The sequence below is a fragment of the Lissotriton vulgaris genome, chromosome 2_2 (genome assembly GCF_964263255.1).
Source record: "Lissotriton vulgaris chromosome 2_2, aLisVul1.2, whole genome shotgun sequence".
Taxonomy (NCBI): domain Eukaryota; kingdom Metazoa; phylum Chordata; class Amphibia; order Caudata; family Salamandridae; genus Lissotriton; species Lissotriton vulgaris.
In genome coordinates this window covers 294,943,110-294,962,120 of record NC_141688.1, presented here as the reverse complement: position 1 = coordinate 294,962,120, position 19,011 = coordinate 294,943,110, and the positions used below count along the sequence as shown (strand labels likewise).

Here is a 19,011-nt window from a genome sequence, read left to right as displayed (position 1 = left end):
GGTGATGCAAGTCCCTTTGGGGAGGATGCAGAAGAGTCTAGCAGTTGCATTCTGTAGGGTCTGGAGTCCTTTGAGAAGTTGGGTGGTGGTACTGGCATAGATTGTGTTTCCGTAGTGCAGCCGGATGGTGATGAGGGCTTGCGTGACCAAGATTCCTGGTGTTTTTGGGGTCCATCAAAAGATCTTTCAGAACTTGCAGAAGGTGTGGAAGCAGGCAGAGGAGACTGCGTTGACCTGGTGTTTCACAGTCCACTTTGTGTTGCAAGAGCATAGCTGGCATGGCGTGGGCTGCTACAAGGCAATGTCTTTGTCATGACAATTCCACCAAGGTTTCTCTGAATCTGAGCCCTGGACATTTGTGCAAGTAAGTGATAGTTGATTTTTAAAACCCACATCACTAATGTCACTGACATGCTGCACGTTTCCGCCCAGCAGGTCATGGGCATGATACAGCGATAATTTCATGGTAATTTCTCAATGCAAAACCTCATCTACCTCTATTTTACCGCTGAAAAGATGTTGGGCCTTTGATACCATGTATTACCTTCAGGAGACTTTACTTAAACATGAGCAGTCAAAAATGCAATGTTGTATTAAGCCAATGAAGAGAGTTGTTGAGTATTTTAAAGGGTTTTATTTTCTATTCAGAAGTTTTGTTTTTCTCTAACCCTTTATTCATTAGCAAAATATCAATCAGGTTACAGAATTTGGAAAACAGGAAAAATAGCATTAATACAGAACATATTACAGTCTGCATATAAGCATTACATGTAGAAAAAAAATGTGATGCAAATGTCAGTCAAAACTCTAAAAGAGTTTCTAGGAAAAATAGTATTGCAAGGCTAATCAATAATTAAATAATTTGCAAAAATCTTTAATTAAGAGAAATAAATGCATAAGACAAATAAATCTTTTCAAAACTAATTAATTAGTCAAAGCATAACCTTAGAATTTTAGCATCTAAACCTATTCTAATCAGCTGCACTCCCTGCTCTAGCGATGCTCAATCTGTCTCTCTCCCTCTCCAACATCTCACAGTAAAGCTGCTCCTTGAAAGTGCCCCTCCTTCACAAGACCTTAAAGGAATGTGGCCTGCCTTGCCAAAAATATGATGTGCAAGAACTTCTCTGAAAAAAATATGAGCAAGAAACCTCCCCTCTCCTCGAGAGCAAATCTCCACCCAGGCTGCACCCGCGACAATCACGTACCTAACCCTTATGAATGTCTGGTATAAACTGTTCCTTCTCTCAAGAGCTCACACACCCCCCTAAAGCCTAGGAGCCTAAAAGCCTAATGAGCCCAAAAGCCAAAGAGCCAACCACGCCTCCAAAGAGGTCATTATTTATACTCTAATTCTTGTCAGACTACACAAAAATATTTCATATTCAGAAAAGCTTGTACCTGATTGGTTAGTCACGATGGCATGATCTCTCAATATCCTAACTTATTGAAAATTCTAAACCATACCAGTTTTAACAAAAGAAGCGTAAATGATTAATACATGTATATGTTTTAGCAACATTTACTAGGAAAAAAGTTTCATTCTGATTTTTTCCTTCCTGTCACATCGCAGGCAGGAAGGATACATTAACTAACACTGGTACATTGGCACAATCACAAGAATGTACAGTTCACAGTGGCCTTGACTCCTTCTGTACTTGAGGCAAGCTGGTGTAATCTGCGCATGCTCTCTTCTTTGGATTAACAGGCATTCATGTTATTTTATGCCCAGCTTTTCTTATTGTTTGTGCACAACATGCAAAAAAATAAAAATGTGCAACATAGCATAAACATGCACTTGTGTAAATTCTCATAGCGCACCCAATTAATATATACTCATAGCAACACGCTTTAATGTTTTAGATAGCATTTCATACAAAAAAGCGTTTTTGCCTAATGTGTAGTGTTTGATGCATGTGTTAATTAACACACATTATAAAAGAGGTGTTATAAACTGAACATGTTTATCCAAATATGCAATAAAACCTAAGTCTCTTAAGACAGGAATATTGAATGTAGATTGCAAGGAAAAATTAGCTGGGAAGAGAGAACACAATCTATGGTTATCCTCAAAGTAAAAAGTCACTTAAATCACAAGTTTTTCTCTACACTGCAAAAACACATGGTATTTCAGCACAAGCATTTCAGACTGACCAGGCCTCATTTCATGTCTTATGTGCCATGTGTTTTTACTTACACCAAAATGTGTGTGTCAATTTTAAATGCAGCTGTCTGACGCACAAAGATAAAGCAATGCCTGACTCCAGATGAAATCTGCTCCATCAGACATTTGCAGAGCTTTCCTTCTGAGGATCCTAAAGTTTTCATTACTTTCTTGCATGAAGGAGACCCACCTGAAATAGTGTCCAGCCAGTACAAGGAAACGTGTAACATTTAGCCAAATATAAGATCTGCCCATTGTTGTGTTATGTTAATTTAACTTAAGGATTGCACCGTCACCAATTTTTTCTAGGCACTATTGGTACATACCGAACTAAATCAGAAGTTACAAGAAAAGCAGAAATGTGCTTGTTTAAAAAGCCAGGTCTTCACACCTTGCCTCTAAGAAACACTATTAGTTTGAGACTGCATTGATAAAGAGAGACAGTATCAAAGGAGATAGGGCTAGAAAAGAGAAGTTACGGCTGCCCATTTCTGACTTCCTGAATTTAGGAACGGCCAACAGAAACAAGCATTTGCAATCGGTCTCGCCTTGGGACCTTATAAGTATTTAGCCAAGCAGCACATTTTTATTATTATGCCTGAAAGAAAAATACAACCAAATACGTGATTTTAAAAAAAACTTGTTTTTAAAGTGCTTACAAATATTTCACGCTGCATGCTCTGCCAGGTGCAATGCTTGATAATGGTCTTTATAGGTATTTAATGGTGACTCACAAGTGATCCTCATTTAAAACGTAAAACCTGATTTTAATCCCTTTATGTGCAAATGAATCACTCGCCATGTGTCACCCATGGACTTCATTCAAATGCTCATGCTAAATATATAAAAACACTATCAAAATTGAACAACTTGACCCTAGTGCGTAAGTTTGAAGATAATGCACATACTAGTCACTTTCCTGGTTTCAATTCCTTAATCTCGCGAAATCTGATCACTTAGCAGTCGTAAGCGTTGTGACTCCACCCAGAGGACACCATACTCTCAGGACAGGCAGCCCCACATATTCCTCACTTTTAACAAGATCCTCTCAGAAAACAGTCCCCCGAAGAGCACAGCTGTTCGGTGGACTTTCTCAACCGCTTTCTTCTGCCAGCACCGATTTCTCCACTCAGCAGAGCCCCGTCTGTTCATCAGGCCGTTTACTTTGCCTACTTCCAGGACTGTGGTGCAATAGGCGATACAAGGACACAGGAGACCAGGGACAAAGAATGTGACACAGAGGGACATCAGAACAGAATTCACATGAACTTACCATAGAATGCTCTGTACTCACAGGGAGTCTACTCAAACAGATGGCCTGTTAGAGAGGACAGAACACTACCCAAGGCCTACTTGGTAAATTATGAAAGGGTTTGTACCCGGTCCATACCTGTCTAGAAGAACAGTATTGCCTTCCTTTCTTTTGGAAGGGGTGGTAGCACTGTTTACATTGGAATCTTTGACTACTAGAATATTCCATTTGGGCTTTTCCTGGAGACTGGTGAATGTTCTTCTCAGGGACTGTTGAATGTTTTTCCCGGAGACCAATGAACATTGTTTCTGGGGGTGGTGAACATTGTTCCTGGGAGCCGGTGAACGTTGTTCCTGGGGCTGGTGAGCATGGGTTTCTCGGGGCTGGTAAACGTTGTTCCTGTTGCCGGTGAACTTTGTTCATGAGGCTGGTGAACATTGTTCTTGGGGGTTGGTGAATGTTGTTCCCGTGAGCTGGTGAATGCTGTTCCCAGGGACTGGTGAACATTGTTCCTAGGAGCTGGTGTAGATTGTTCCTGGGGACTGGTAAATGTTTCTGGGAGCTGAGGAACATTGTTCCTGCAGGCTAGTGAGAGTTGGTCCTGGGGGATGGTAGCATTGTTTTCGGGGAGCTGTGAACATTGTTCCTAGGACTGGTGAACCACATTCCTGGGGGCTGGTGAATGTTGTTTCTGAGAGCTGGTCAACAGTGTTCCTGGGACTGGTGAATTTTATTCCTTGGGGCTGGTGAACGTTGTTCCCGGGAACTGGTGAACGTTGTTCATGGAGGTTGTGAATGTTGTATTTGGGAGCTGATGAATGTAGTTTAGGGTGAATGTTGTTTCTAGTAGGCTAGTGAAAGTGGTACCTGGGGCCTGTGAATGTTGTTCCTGTGGACTGGTGAATGTTGTTGCTGGTGAATGTTTATTTATTTATTTCGAGTTTTATAAAGCGCGAACAAGACCCATCAGGCTATATGAGTATTGTACAAATAGAAGACAAGTGGAATAAGAAAGCATTCAGTTATAAGTAAGCAACAGAAAAACTGCAAAGTAACATCGGATAGGTAGATTCTACATGAGAATAGTCCTGCTGAGCTCCTAAGGGTTGTTATTGGAGTCATTTGTTCATCAGAAGCCTTTTCACTTCTTTTTTGAAGATGGTCGTCGAGGGGATAGACCTGATTATGGCTGGCAGCACGTTCCATATTCTTTGGGCTGATTCGGAGAAGGAGCACTTATATGTTTTCTTTTTGCTAAGCTTCTACGGTTTTGGGAGTCGGTGCTTCTTAAGGAACGACTACCCCGGAAAGTTCTAGTTTATTGGCCAGGTATACAGGAGTGTTGTGGTGAAGGGCCTTATGTGTCATGCAGGCTATTTTCAGATGGGTCCTCGCTTCAAAGTTTTAGACCTGGAGTGATGCGATCAAATTCTCTGGATCCCGTGACAAGCCTAGCCGCTGAGCACAGCAATGCCCCTAGCGACTCTAGCCTTGCTTTGGGAAGACCAGCAAGGATATCACTACCCTAATCTAATCAGGAGATAATCATGAATTGGACTGCCATATGAAAGGCACAAAAGAGCAAGAAAGTTTTTGGGAGCTGGTGAATGTTGTTCCAGCAGTGAGGTCAATGTAATTCCTGGGGGCTGGTGAGCGTTGTTCCTAGAGGCTGGTGAAAATTGTTTCTGGGAGCTGGTGAATGTTGTTTCTATGAAAGTGGTTCCTGGAGGGCTGGAGAACGTTGTTCCCGGGGTGTGGTGAACGTTGGTCCTGGGGGCTAGGGAATGTTGTTTCTGGGAGCTGGTGAACGTTGTTCCTGGAGGGATGCTGAATGTTATTTCTGGGGAATGGTCAACATTGTTACCAGGGACTGGTGAACTTTGTTCCTGGGGCTATGAATATTGTTTCTGGGGGCTGGTGAATCATGTTTCTGGGAGCTGCTGAACATAGTTCCTGGGTGCTAGTGAAAGTCGTTCCTGGGATATTGTGAATGTTGTTCCTGGGACTGCTGAACGTTGTTCCTGGGGACTGGTGAACTTTAGTCCTGTAAACTGGTGAAATTTGTTCCTCGGGACTGGTGAACTTTGTTCCTGGGGACTGGTGAATCTCTTTCGTGGGGCTAGTTGTTCCTGGGGGCTGGTGAAAATTGTTCCAGGGGACTGGTGAACCTTTTTCGTGGGGCTAGTTGTTCCTGGGGGCTGGTGAACATTGTTCCTGGGGACTCATGAGCATAGTAGACTCTCTAGGGGTGAGCAGAGGGAGGATGCACTTTAAGGAAAGTTATTTCTATCCTTTGGGAAATTTCTGGTTGCAGACGTGTAGGTGCAGCTCCAATTCTGCCTCTTCGGAACCCATCCAGCCTCTTCCAGTGGCCTCCTGTCTTTGTTAGGTGATACCCCTTTTCCCCCTGGCACTGTCACAGGCTCTCATCTAGTGACAAGCAACACCAGCTCACAGTGGTCCACACTTTTGTCGCCTCTCACAAAAGCCCCACCACAATATTAGCATATTTTTCATAAATGTTGTTCTGCTTTGAATTGGCAGAGATTAAGGACAAGAAATTCTCTCACAACTTCTTTGTGAGATGCAGCCTGAATGGCCCTGAGTTGGAAAGAAAGTAATTCATGGAATGTTGACAAAAATCCCTCCTAAATGTGTTTGATCAAATGAATTCCTTTTGTTTAAACTGTTGGGCTCGTGGCCCTGATTCAATGGTACATTTACTTTAGCATAATTGTGCTGAGCCTTATCAGTCACATAACTATATTACTTATATTTTGTAAGATCATATTTAATTTTATTTCAGCAATCAAAGAACATTGCTCTCAAACCTTTGCCCCAAAATGTATTTTGCCTGATTACTTTTTAATTTTTTTTTCAGTCTTCCAATCCTGAATGTGTGATGAAAATGGAGAGAAAATGTACCAATTCTCTAAGAAAAGTTGAAATTGCAAGTGACTATCTCAAGGAGTACCTGAAGTGGAGTTAGCAAACCTGAAGGATGCTAATAGAATGACTCTCTTGACTGCTCAAGTTCAACGTCCTGGTTCTACGTCATGAGCTTCTGACATGGTTCTACACCATCGGTCTAAGACATTGGTTTATGACTTGTTTCAAAGACATTGTTCTGCATCATGGTTGTACGACATGGTTCTTGCCATAGATCTGAATCAACTGATCCTAATATTCAACATCTGAAAAGCAGACCACATTACGTTCATAAATAGTTTATTCAAGCATCAAGCCATTAAACGTGTATTTAATATTATGTAAATATCGATTTTGTGTTGGAAGATTTGAATCCGTACATGTTGCAGTGTTTGTATTTATTTAAATTTATATTTATGTTTAGTTGGTGAATGATCTTTTTATATAGTTGCTTATGTTTAGGGTAAGATTTACTAATTTTTCATGCAATATCCACATTTTCCATGCTGCGTTGCACATGGGCGAAAACACTGAGCAGGGCCATATCTGCTAAAATTGGCCTGCGGTGGCTGTCATCCACTGTGTTGATTCTCAAAAAGGCTGCTGTGCATGATTCATAGCCTCGCACCCTGGTGCAAAGGGAGTGTGTGCTGTCTAGTATAGGATTTTTACTTGAAACATACCCTTTCAGTCAGTGCTTCGTTTGTAAAAAAAACAATCAAAGATCAGGGTGCCAAATACCAAGGCTGCCTAGTCTTGATTCTACCCAAGGCCTCTTTATTCCATCACCAGGTGCTCTCTGCCCCTTTATCTCACTGTTGCACGATCTCTTTCATTCCTACTTTCTCTCATTGTGGGACAGCTGGAATGCGCCTCCTCAACAATCGGGTCAATGGTTCATGTTGTGCAGTATGAGAGGTAGAGAGAAATCCTCTTTTCCCCTATGTCCAATTTTTTAAAATAACCAAGCTGCTATGTACGAACTCAGGTCAACAACTATTGCAAAGTAAGAGACAAATAAGTAAACACCAATCTAAGCGTAGTGCTATAAAAGTATCAAGTAAATAGGATGAAACCAAATCTCCAGAACCGATTCACCCTATTTAACAAAAAGAACACAACTAATTTGATCATGGCTACATAGGTTGCAAGGAGACAAAAATGTATGTTAGAGTGGATCAAGAATCCATTCAGGAACACCTACAAATCCTTAGCTGTCCCTACACTATACTGAAGTGACAATCCTAGTCTAAAGCAAGCTTCAGCAATGATGTCAGCTGTCAGAGCCTGTCAAAGAAGGAACTCTAACCTGCGTCATAGAGCATAAAGCCACAACAGCCAAAGATGAGGTCTGTACCTCAGGCATCCTAATGCAAAAGTGTCAGCTATCCTTAACCACATTACAAAATGAACAATTTACTGAATCAAGTCACCTTCCATAGTTCTACTTGGATTTTCCATTATTCCAGCATTTTGCAGCTTCCTGTCTCCGCCGCCCTGGTCACATTTTGAGATATTCTGTACATCCTCGGTGCTATCTCCTTCTCCACAAGAATTCATCTCCCATCCATTATCACGTTTATTCTTCTCAGTCCTACTTTATGTGCACCCTTCTACATGCAAATAAACCATACTTTCATCCTGTACTCTAACATTTATGAATAGTAATCCTACAATATAATTGTCATAAGTTTAAAGTTAAATAAAATTTACAAACATGTTTCTTTTGTTATCCCTTCACTAGATATTAATGTAAAACACCACAAAACTAGTTTGTTACATTTCTAAAGTACACATGTGATTAGTCAAGGGCATACATTGACATCTCATATTCCCCTTTCTCTTTAATTCATTAATCACACAGAATATGTGAGTGCCTACTACCCATGATTATAACTTTCAATATTCCCGCTGATGACGTATCGAGCCATCATCAAATCTTTATCATCCTAACAGATGATCTTTTCAGATAAACTGTTGTTTTTGCGATTCTCTTTCTTTTGAACTCTTCCAATCCCTTCAGATTATGATAGTATTTATCTTGTGCCTTTTCCACTTGAATCTCTCCTGATTTCCTATTATTTCCTTTCCTGCTACTTCCAGTACTCCTTTATTAGACCCACTAGGGTAAGTGTGCATATGCCAACTAGGAGCAAAGGCTACAATACCACTCCCCAAGCTTTTAAAGCCATCTGCCTACAGTACTTAATGCATGTCGAACTGAATCCTAAACCCCCTCAGCTGCCAAACCACTCAAGTCTTCTGAATGACATTAATGTTCTTTGTGTATTTTTGTAAGTCTCTACTCTTATCTGGAATGTGAGTACAGCACTGCTGGACCTTGATCACCTGGCAGACTCAGCCTTCCTTTGAGAGCAGAACGTCTAAAGCAAGACGAAACTGCAAAACCAACGCTTTCATAGCAACCATTTGAATATTCACAAGCAGCAAAGCACCAGCAGTACTGGTAGATAACTAATAAACTACGGTAAACAATTTTCTAATCTTTATGGTGTTCAGTATCACACCCACATTTGATATTATAAATGTCTCCCACAATGTCTCATACACTCAAACCAAGTTTATGTCTTGACTTCTCCACCCAAACAGGATGATCAAAATCTTCCACATAATAAATCTTTGAAAACACACCACAACTAGATAACAAGTGCCATACCATTTACTAGGTAACTTAAAGTAGGCATTCTTCCCACAGACAAAGTACACTCTAGGAATCACTGAATCTATTCCATCCTCTAACAATGTCCAGGATCCACAAACTTAAAATTTGTGATCAATATCACTCTTCTCCACAAATATTGAACTGTAGTCACTCCTGTTGTGGTGTACACCCAAACTCCCCCAGTGTTGTCAATCTAATGACAATGTTCCAGTGTTCCCTGCTGGTTGGTTTTCATTTTCCTCTTGTGACCATTCCTGAACACAAACTCCTGTCTCCTTATCAGCTACCACTGTCCTAAATCTATCTTCTACCTGATCGGTGAATTTCTTTTCAATGTCTGTTACTACACATGTTAAATTATGTCGGTGTGCATAGGCAGTATCTATTGTTTTGGATGATATAAACATTGGTACCTCAGAAAGACCCAGATTGTAATTAGAAAAATAATTCTGAAAATGACCATTGGCATAAAATATACTGAGAAGCAAACAACAACTAATGCCATATGTCAAAGGAAGGTGATAATAGGTAATACCTCAGCTTCTTAGGCAGGCAATTGCATACCAACATAACAATCCCTTGCCTCCATTTTGTCCACATTCTCAGAGAGTAACATAGCATTAGCGTTTAGTGTAAAATCCCCCCTATACAAATCAGTATACAAGTGTTGCCCTCCTAGCATTGCTAATTACCCACTTGACGTCAATGAGGGACGTCTTTTGCAGTTTGGGGATCTCCTCTATGCTACCAGCAGGCCTCAAACACAGCTCTTGAATTAACACTATTAATCCTACTACAATAAGTGTTATGGAAGCATACATTATGCATTTACGCCTACGATTAAAATCATTAGTTTCCATTCTATTTTAGATTCAGATCAAGTTTGACAGAGAAATAGCAGCTTTAAAATCTTCTCAGTAGTCTCAACCTGTTAAAACAAAGGAAAATAGCCTCTTGTTCAGAGTTCAGTTGTATTTACATGTATATATCATCTTCGTAAGGCTTCCCTAGCCCTATTCCTTTTTGTTCTAATTTGTCATACCCTAATGTTTTTTTACTTCCACTCGGGCGTAGGTATTCTTTTTCTGGCACTCTAGAAAAAAGTTCAGAAAAGTTTATTCAACATCTCTTATTGTTTCTGAACCTAATTTACTACTGACCAACTGTAACAAATCTGCTCTCAATTCTACGTTCTGGATTTAAGTAAAGAAAACAGTGTAATTCAGTATCAGGTTTCGTAAGCTACTCACCCTAGGCGAATAGGAAATGGCAAATGAAAGGAGAATGCTCAAATCAGCAAAACATCTGTTATCAGCACTGATGTTCCAGAGCTCGCCTTCACCAGCATTTGGAGCCAGGTAAGTCCACTCAGGAGAAAAGCACGCTCTGTCTTTTCGGACCTCCTTAAGCTGGATCCTCCACCTCAGCCTTGACTTTGTTCCGATTCAGATATTTCACTTAAGGGTACGAGCTCTACTTCACGGGTAACTGAATCTATTCAGGAACTCCTACAAATCCCTAACTACCCCTACACTAGGCTAAAGTGGAAAACCTAGTCTAAGTTAAGTTCAAGCAATGATGGCAGGGTGTCAGCTGTCAGATCCTTCCAAAGAAGTAACTGCAACCTGGGGCATGTAGCATAAAGCCACAGTAGCCAAAGAGAAGGTCTGTACCTCAAGGCGTTCTAAGGCAAAAGTGTCAGCTATCCCGAACTACATTACAATATAAACAATTCACTGAATCAAGTCACCTTCCACAGCTCTATTAGTATTTTTCAATTATTCCAAAATTCTCCAGCTTCCTTTCTCAACCTCCCACACATTGAGATATTCCATATAAATGCTTAGAGCGGCAGACCTTGATGCAGAACGCTGGCCAGGGACCAGGGTTCGATTCCCGCCTCGGCGGGTTTCGGGCTTAAATTCCACTAACCGAATATTCTCGCCTCAGTGCCGAGTCTAAGCTTGGGTCCCACGCTGCAACTCTGGGCAATAGTTTGCTTAGTCTCCACAAAGGCCCCCGATGCACAAGGGATGCCTGGTTTCACCATGGGATGCCCAGGAGTGGACACCCCACAAGGAAAAGCCAGGAGGGGTTCCCTTGTGGTAGGAGTACAAGCGCCGGGATGCCTCCGGGTCACTGTTCGCGCTATACAAATACGCCACATTTACATTTACATTTACATAAGCCATTGGTGCCATCTCGCTCTCCAATGAGAATTCATCTTCCATCTGTTATTGTGTTTCTTCTTTTCAGGCCTCTATATCTGCTAAGAACAGTAACTCTTTCTCTCAACTAATAAAGCCTTCTCCATCTGCAGTGGAAACACTAGACACAAGCAACAATCCACGGTACAAGCAAATGTGAATCCAAACTTTAACTGGAGAGTAAATTAGAAATGCATTTCAGACATGCAGTTAAGCTAAATAACACACAGGGTACACTATGTGAACCTTTCTGCATGTAAATAAACCATACTTTAACATTTACGAAATGTTATCCTACAATATGATTGTCATAAGTATAACGTTAAATCAAATTCATAAATAATTTTTAGTTTGTTCTCCATTCAATAGATATTAATGGAAAACACCACAAAATGTGTTGGTTACTTTTCTAAAGTACACATGTGATTTGTGTTAGTCAAGGGTTCCTTTGACATCTCACACCCCCCTTTCTTCTTTAATGCATTAGTCACACAAAATATATGTAAATGCAGACTACCTGTGATTATAATGCACTCCTACTAACATGTTAGGTTGGGACCAAACTACTCTCCTCCAATTGTCACCAGTTTTCCATCTTCCTTTCCAACTTTTGAGTTTTTTTCTATTTAGCTAGTGCTCAGTCTGTTGAACATATAAGTGCTGTTCCCCAAAAATGAGCACCTGTGGCCCCCCATTGTACACCGGCTCAAATTAAGCACTGCTTCCAATACGAATTGCTATGCCTAGACACTAAAAAGAATCCCATACATTAGATGTGTACTGCAAACAACTCATGTGCAATGCGTAGGAGTTTCGGCAATCTAAGCACATGCCCCCTTGTTTACAAATGCTACAAGGAAGGGTTTGTTTTTGCAACATGAATGACACAGCAGGCCAAGGGAGGGGCAGCAAGATGTCTCACATGGATGTTATACTCACAGAGCACAAAACAAACTACAGCAAAAACCTCAAGCCTGGCATCATTCATAGCTGACCACTCACAGTACCATTAAGTAACAATAAACATGTTATTCAGCGCCACGATACCCTTTTGGGGAACATGTGCTTTACAAATATACATGTTATGTTATATAAGATATTGTCCTTCAGTTCCTCAGGGGTAATGGATTCCAGGTGAGAATAACCATGTGTGAGACAGGCAGAAGATACTCCCGCTGCAAATGTTTATTTCTTCACATTTGTATTGTTCAAGTAGATTTTAAACAAGAAAAAGAAAGAATCAGGGACTGTATGAAATGTGAAATCAATCTGCATCAATGTACAATGCATGTTTATACATTCCACAAAATAAAAATAAACAAATTTAAAAAAAATCTATCTTTATGAGATTAGGCTTTGCCTCAAAGTCTATGGGCATTTGAAATGATCCACCCAGTGAATATATACCGTTGCATTGCATGCGTTACATGCCTTTACAACGCGGTTGCTACAACAACCACATTGTTATAACGCAAACTATTACATCGGAATTTGTTTAAACGATTTGCTGTAGGAGGTGCTCTGGACTTAGGAATAGTATAATTTACTATTCCTACTCCAGTTTGTACAAGAGCAGGAAAGGTGTTGGATTGTAAACCAAACACCAGTGCACCCCCTACAGCAAGTAATTGAAACGAATTGCGATGTAATGGCTCGCGTTGCTACCGCGTTGTAAAAACATGCAATGTAACACATGCAATGTTATGGCTGTTTCCCACCCCAGTACCACACTTTTGACATAAAGCAACACATAAACAGTACTGAGAAAAGGAAGCGTTCCAAATCAAAACACCTTGGAAAGTAGATCCTGGTAATTTTCTTTGCATCATTTCGCATCACTTTGCTGTGGCGCAAAGTTTTAGAAAATTTAGGCCTGAGACTAGACTTAGTCAAGTAGGTAATTGATCAAGTCCTAAAAATAAAATAAAAAAATCTAATTACTAGTCCTTTTTTTCTGTTTTTCAAAGTTAATAAATGACACGGCCCTGAAATCTGGCTTTATATCAGGGAAATTGACTTAAAGGCCTTGAAACGTCCCACATTTTACCTATTGACTACTTTTCATTCATAAATAGCCCCTGCCACTACTAAAAAGTGCATTCCAAGGAACAGATTTTTTCCATAAAATCCTCAGGATTCAAATGTCCCTCACCGCTAATAACAGTAATTACCATGGGCCATACAGGCTGTCGCAGCACACCACTTTCCTCTTCAGCGAGAGCAGAGCTTTATTGATCCAGAATGCAGCCATCTAATATGCTCTTCAACTTTATAGGGGGCACCAAAGCATTAATGAAGCAATAATTCTCACTACTCAAACTATTTGCTGCTTGGCAATATAGAAATGTTGTACTTCTAGATCCCTTGCCGTGTACAGATGAGCTGTGAAGACACCCTCTGATAACCAATGATGTCAAGATCACACATTAGCTGTACGTATCTACAAAAGGAGAATTTGGTAAACTATCATATTTTTAACCAGATTCTAAAATTAGGAAAACACACAACCCCATATTTTACTCGTCACCAAGTTTCATTTAAAGAAATTCAATTAAAAAATTACAATGTTAGATATGAATAAATCAGAAAATCTATTTTCTCAAGAAATGAAGATACGTGTGTTCTGACCATTTTATACACGAAAAATGACGCAAATACAGCAGAATGATAAAAACACAGTACAGAACAAGCTAACTAGGTTTGAATTTATTTTATATGTTTTGACATTGTACCATATGTTATCTCATTTATCTTGAATATACTATGTAAATAACGATAAACAATTTTTGAGATGAAGCACATATGTTGATTTCCTGACATTTGTGAAGATGAAGTACAGACTAGTGAGTGTAAAACAAAAATATTACCAGGTGACAGAACTAGATCAATCTTCCAAAAAATAAAGTTGTTGTAGAATACAACTAGCATGGCCTATCTAAGTATCTACATACAGGCCGATTACGATGTTGTTCAGATAGGCTCCAAATGGGATTCGGATTCGGAACCTATGTTTCCGACCCAATCGGATACACTTCCGAGCGACTGATTATGGTGCAGGGAAACTGTTAGGCCTGTCTGAAATTGGTTCTGAATGGCATTCGGACAGCCCGATTCGTTCGGAGCAGAATCGTACAGCTCTATGGACATAGTATCCGACCTAGTGATTTCGGTGGCCGATTCTGACAGCTTTTCCAAATCAGTTCGCCTGACATGAAACAACTGTCGAACCCCTATTTTGGGGGCCCATAGCAGGTCCTTTTCCACCCTGATGCCTCCAGTTGGGGCCCATGTGGGCACCCAGTGGGCCCCTTCTTACAACCATGCACAATGTGGCAGCCTGTGTTCTCGTTCTGAACACAGGATCCCATTGAAGTCAATGGGAGTCCAACCAAATCATTTTGGGAAGCATCCTAATCGGTCGGTCGCACTCACACAACCCGATTCTGGTTGGAAATGATTCCAATTGCTCCAAAGAGTTTCCGTACAAGATTGTTATCCGCCCCATAGTGTTTTGTTCATGGGGTTGAAGGTTGTACCTCGTTGGGTGGTTGTTGAGAAAGGAATTCTCAGCCCGCATGTAAATACTTTATGACATAGATGCACACTGTGCTGTTTTACAATGGTATGTAGGTCTTGATCATTGATATTTATTAATTGTGATATTTTATGCTTTTTGTACTTTTTTAAGTGTGTATTATTGTTTTATACCAATAAAGTTTTTCAAGAGCATCAGCCATTTTTTCACTGCACAGAACATTGTAGTTTAGTTCATATATTCCAAATAGGCTCTGCGCATTGGAATATTATACACTATAGATTTGACATAGGACTGAGGTCAATATGTCTCTATTGAGTATACTAAACTTTAATTGTGAGTGCCAGATAACTCAGAGGTCACTAGAAACTTTCTCGAATAAACAAAAAGGGATTCGTTTGTGACAACCGCATAAACATAACTACTTTGTTTCCCCAAGAATTGAAACATATCTTCAGCATTGTGGAAACAATAGATAACTATTTTACTCAGTCACTCGTGCATGCTTCGTTTCTACAGAGTTCCATAGAAATAAAGAGACAGGTGTTTCAATAAAAAAGTCTTCTTTCTCATGCAAGAGCGGTGAACGGCTACAATCGTTAGACAGAATGCAAAGTATAATTTGTACAGCAAGAACAATAATATAAAATAATACTGTAATAGCATTGTTTGTTGCTATGACATGTAAAAATACATACATAAATAACACAAGCTAAAATACTCAAATGGCGCTTCTAAAATACGCCTACCCCAGTGTACGTAACCTAGGTCTAGTATGAGGGAAGAAGTAGGTGTTTGTCCTTTGCATAGGTTTAGTTTTTGTCAAGAATTGCCAAAGGTTTCTCTAGGTTCTAATCAGCTCCATACCTTAGAATGAGAGAGGTTGGTATCTCTTTCTCTTTGTGAATGCTGCAGACATTTCTAAGTCTGACATCATAATTTTAACAGTCTCGAAGTCCCAATCATCAGAAAAGGTACTAGATGAAACAAAGTCACTTAATAAAATCTTGAATAAGTGTGGAATCTTCAACAGCTCCGATGGTCCAAAAATGTAATATTCTGTTTTGTCCCAAGCTATACCATCAGGTATAGGAAAGGCTGTGATGTTCACTGATGACAAGTCACTTTGTTCATGATGGGATGATTTGTGTGGCTTGAGGAGTAAGTTGGTGTTCTTACTTGCTCTGTCTATTTTGGCATATCTTCCATTTATCAGCATACCCAGAGTTATTACCAGAGCTAACAAAAGTAGAAGAAATAGTACACCCAACACAATCCAAAGTTCAATCTATGGTGAAACCAGATAAATCTTTATCAGGTGATGAAAAAGGTCTGTAGCTGGTTCTTGAAAGTTCTTTTTGCTGGCGTCGTTTCAGGTTCGCTGGGATCCTCAGAAAACGTATCAAAGTTAATGAAATAGCCAGAGGCAGTTCTGTCAATTGTAGGGATAGTATCAGGATTTTTTGAAATTGCTGGAACCACTTGATCACTAGTTACTTCTTTGTAGACAGGTGTTTCTTGACGAACTGTTATTTGTGTTTCAAGAGGTACAAGTTCAATTGCTTTGTTGCTTAGTCCATCCTTTCACTTCAAAAGTGATGAGTCTCTCAGTTTGAACCTCTTGGATAGTAGCAAGAGCAGGGCGTCTGCTACATTGGCGGTGTCCACTTGGCCTATTGCTTAGTATCGGCCACATAATGTGGTTTGACCAGGTCGATGGGCACAAACCTGTTTTTCTTTTTACCAGCAAGGGGCAGCAGTAATACTGTTCTTGATCCCTGGATTGCTAGGACAGGTACTGATTGTCTGTACAAAGTATAAGAGAAAAAATGTGTGCCACCCTTAATAGTTTTTTGTTGGAACAAATGTTGGTTGACCCATTAGTAGACTTTATTTTGACCAGGGATTTTAATTTAAATCTATTAGTACCATTTATTAGAGATGACATCACACAGTCACAAGATCATCAATAGGCTATCCCTCTCAAAGTATTATAAATAGAGACAAATCACCCTCGAAATAAAATTGGAACACAATTTGTAAACGACATAGAAGCGATGGGATTACGAATTCTAAATGGGAGATTTATGTCAGATGCACCACCAGCATTTACTTTCCAGTCCTATAATGCAAAGACAAGGATTGGTTATACGATTGGATCACTTAACATTTTTAGCAATATTACCTCATATCAATTGAGGAAGGTTCCAGACAGTAATCACAGTCAACAGATAATCGCTACAAATTTAATGAGTAATAAACATCAAACATACCTGTCTATGCATGGTCAGAAGGGAACGATCAACTACAGGAAACTTATGTGGACGATACATAACAAAGAAAAGATGAATGAATTGGTGCAGAAACTTATTAAAGATTGCTTCAAAGATAAAAGTTTGATTTCACCAATTGAACAATGGGTAAACTACACTTGTAAACTATTAAAAACTCAGGTCACTACATCTGTAGTTAAGAAGAACCAAACTAAACAAGGAGAGAAAAGGAAATCATACATTAATCTTCTATATACAATAAAAAAAACTGAAAAGTACTAGTAATAACTTAAGAAGACAGAGTATAAATTTCCAGCATAACGATGAATTATCAATTAAACTAAAAACCTTCAATCAGAATTTGAGGAAACTGATATGGAATGAAAGAAATCAAGCTAAGCTAGATTTTTGGTAAAAACTGTTTTATGCAAGCAACCAAACAAATTGAAGGGAATTTTGAAAAATAATAAATGGCTTAGTGAGACCAAACAAGTTGGTGGTGTCATCGACTTTATCAGAATAATGGGTTAGATTTCTTGAAAAACACCTAAATTCTTATCCTAAAGTAAAAATAATAATAAGGGAAGAGCCCCAGAGCAGAACAAACATATCAAAGTATGACATTGATGGTCAAATTAATATATCAAAAGCCCAACTAAGATAATTACTAAACAGAGAGATGGGGCACCGAGACCTAATGGAATTCCGTTTGCCCTCTACTAAGAAAAAACAGATTTATGGAAGTCTATGAAGAAATAGTATGGACAGGTACTATACCAGAATCCTGGAGAGGGTTGTTAATATCACCTATTTATAAAAAAGGAAACTGGGCATACCCCGAAAATTACAGGCTCATAACATTACAAGACACAGATGCTAAGTTGTTTGCAGGGATCTTACTTATTAAACTTACTGAATGGGCAATGGACAACAAGGTATTATCTCCGAACCAGACTGGGTTTGTTAAGGGACTCGGAACAACAACAAACAGATTAGCTATATCAGTTTTAATTGACAAATCAATTTTAAAGAAACAGCCGCTGTACTTATGCTTAGTAGATTTTAGATCTCCTTTTGATTGTGTCCAAAGATGCCTCTTATGGAAAAAACAACAGCATAAAAATATCCCAGAACAATTGCTAAAACGTATTCAACTTTTGTACAGTAAAACATGGGTCAGAGTGCGGATGGGGGATGGCCACACACTAACAAAGGAAATATCAACAACAGTAGGTCTTAAGCAGGGATGCGTACTGGTACCCTTTCTTTTTAATTTGTTTCTAGCAGATCTAATGGAGACCTTGGATGAAATAAATGCACATTCACCGAAACTAGCCTGCTAAAAAAAATGTCCAAACTACTATATGCAGACGATGTCATCCTTTTAAGCCAAACAAAAGTGGGACTACAACGCCTATTAAATTGAATATCCACATATTCAAAAGAAAACGTAATGGAGATAAATGAAACCAACACTAAAGTTATGGTTCTCTCTAAAAATGTAAGATTTAAACATAAACCCAAGTGGTTTATAGAGGATATCCAACTAGAACAAGTTGAAACATACAGGTATTTGGGAATATTATTCGGTGAAATAGGAAACGTTCGCCTACAAAAATTGGACATACAAAGGAAGGCAAATGCTTTGACGGCAGCATTCAGGATATTGCAGAAATCACTAGGAAATCTTACTTATCGTCCCATTTTAAAGGTTATATCGGCAAAACTCCTCCCACTCTTACATATGGTAGTGAGGCACTAACCGGGAAAGATACTGTGACAATAAATAATGCAGTTTCAAAAACTTTTAAATCCCTTTTTCATCTACCAAATAATGCATCACCCGCACAAATAAGGTTGGAGTTTGGCCTAAATAACCAGTTGTATGCACGAAAGGGACAAATTATCAAAGCATGGAACTGGGTAAAAAATGAACATGACAACCAATTGTCTCAATTATTATGGCAAT

At 39.4% G+C, this 19,011-nt stretch overlaps 1 protein-coding gene across 1 annotated transcript in view; it reads left to right on the top strand.

Annotated features, from left to right (window-relative positions):
- LOC147729328 (astacin-like metalloendopeptidase) overlaps positions 1-6,456 on the top strand; it is a 335,057-nt gene extending 328,601 nt beyond the window's left edge. The window contains exon 12 of the mRNA XM_086959823.1: positions 6,298-6,456. Coding sequence (XP_086815949.1) covers positions 6,298-6,311 — 14 coding nt within the window. The 3' untranslated portion in view covers positions 6,312-6,456. The remainder of the gene's footprint in view (positions 1-6,297) is intronic.
- The last annotated feature ends 12,555 nt before the right edge of the window (positions 6,457-19,011 follow it).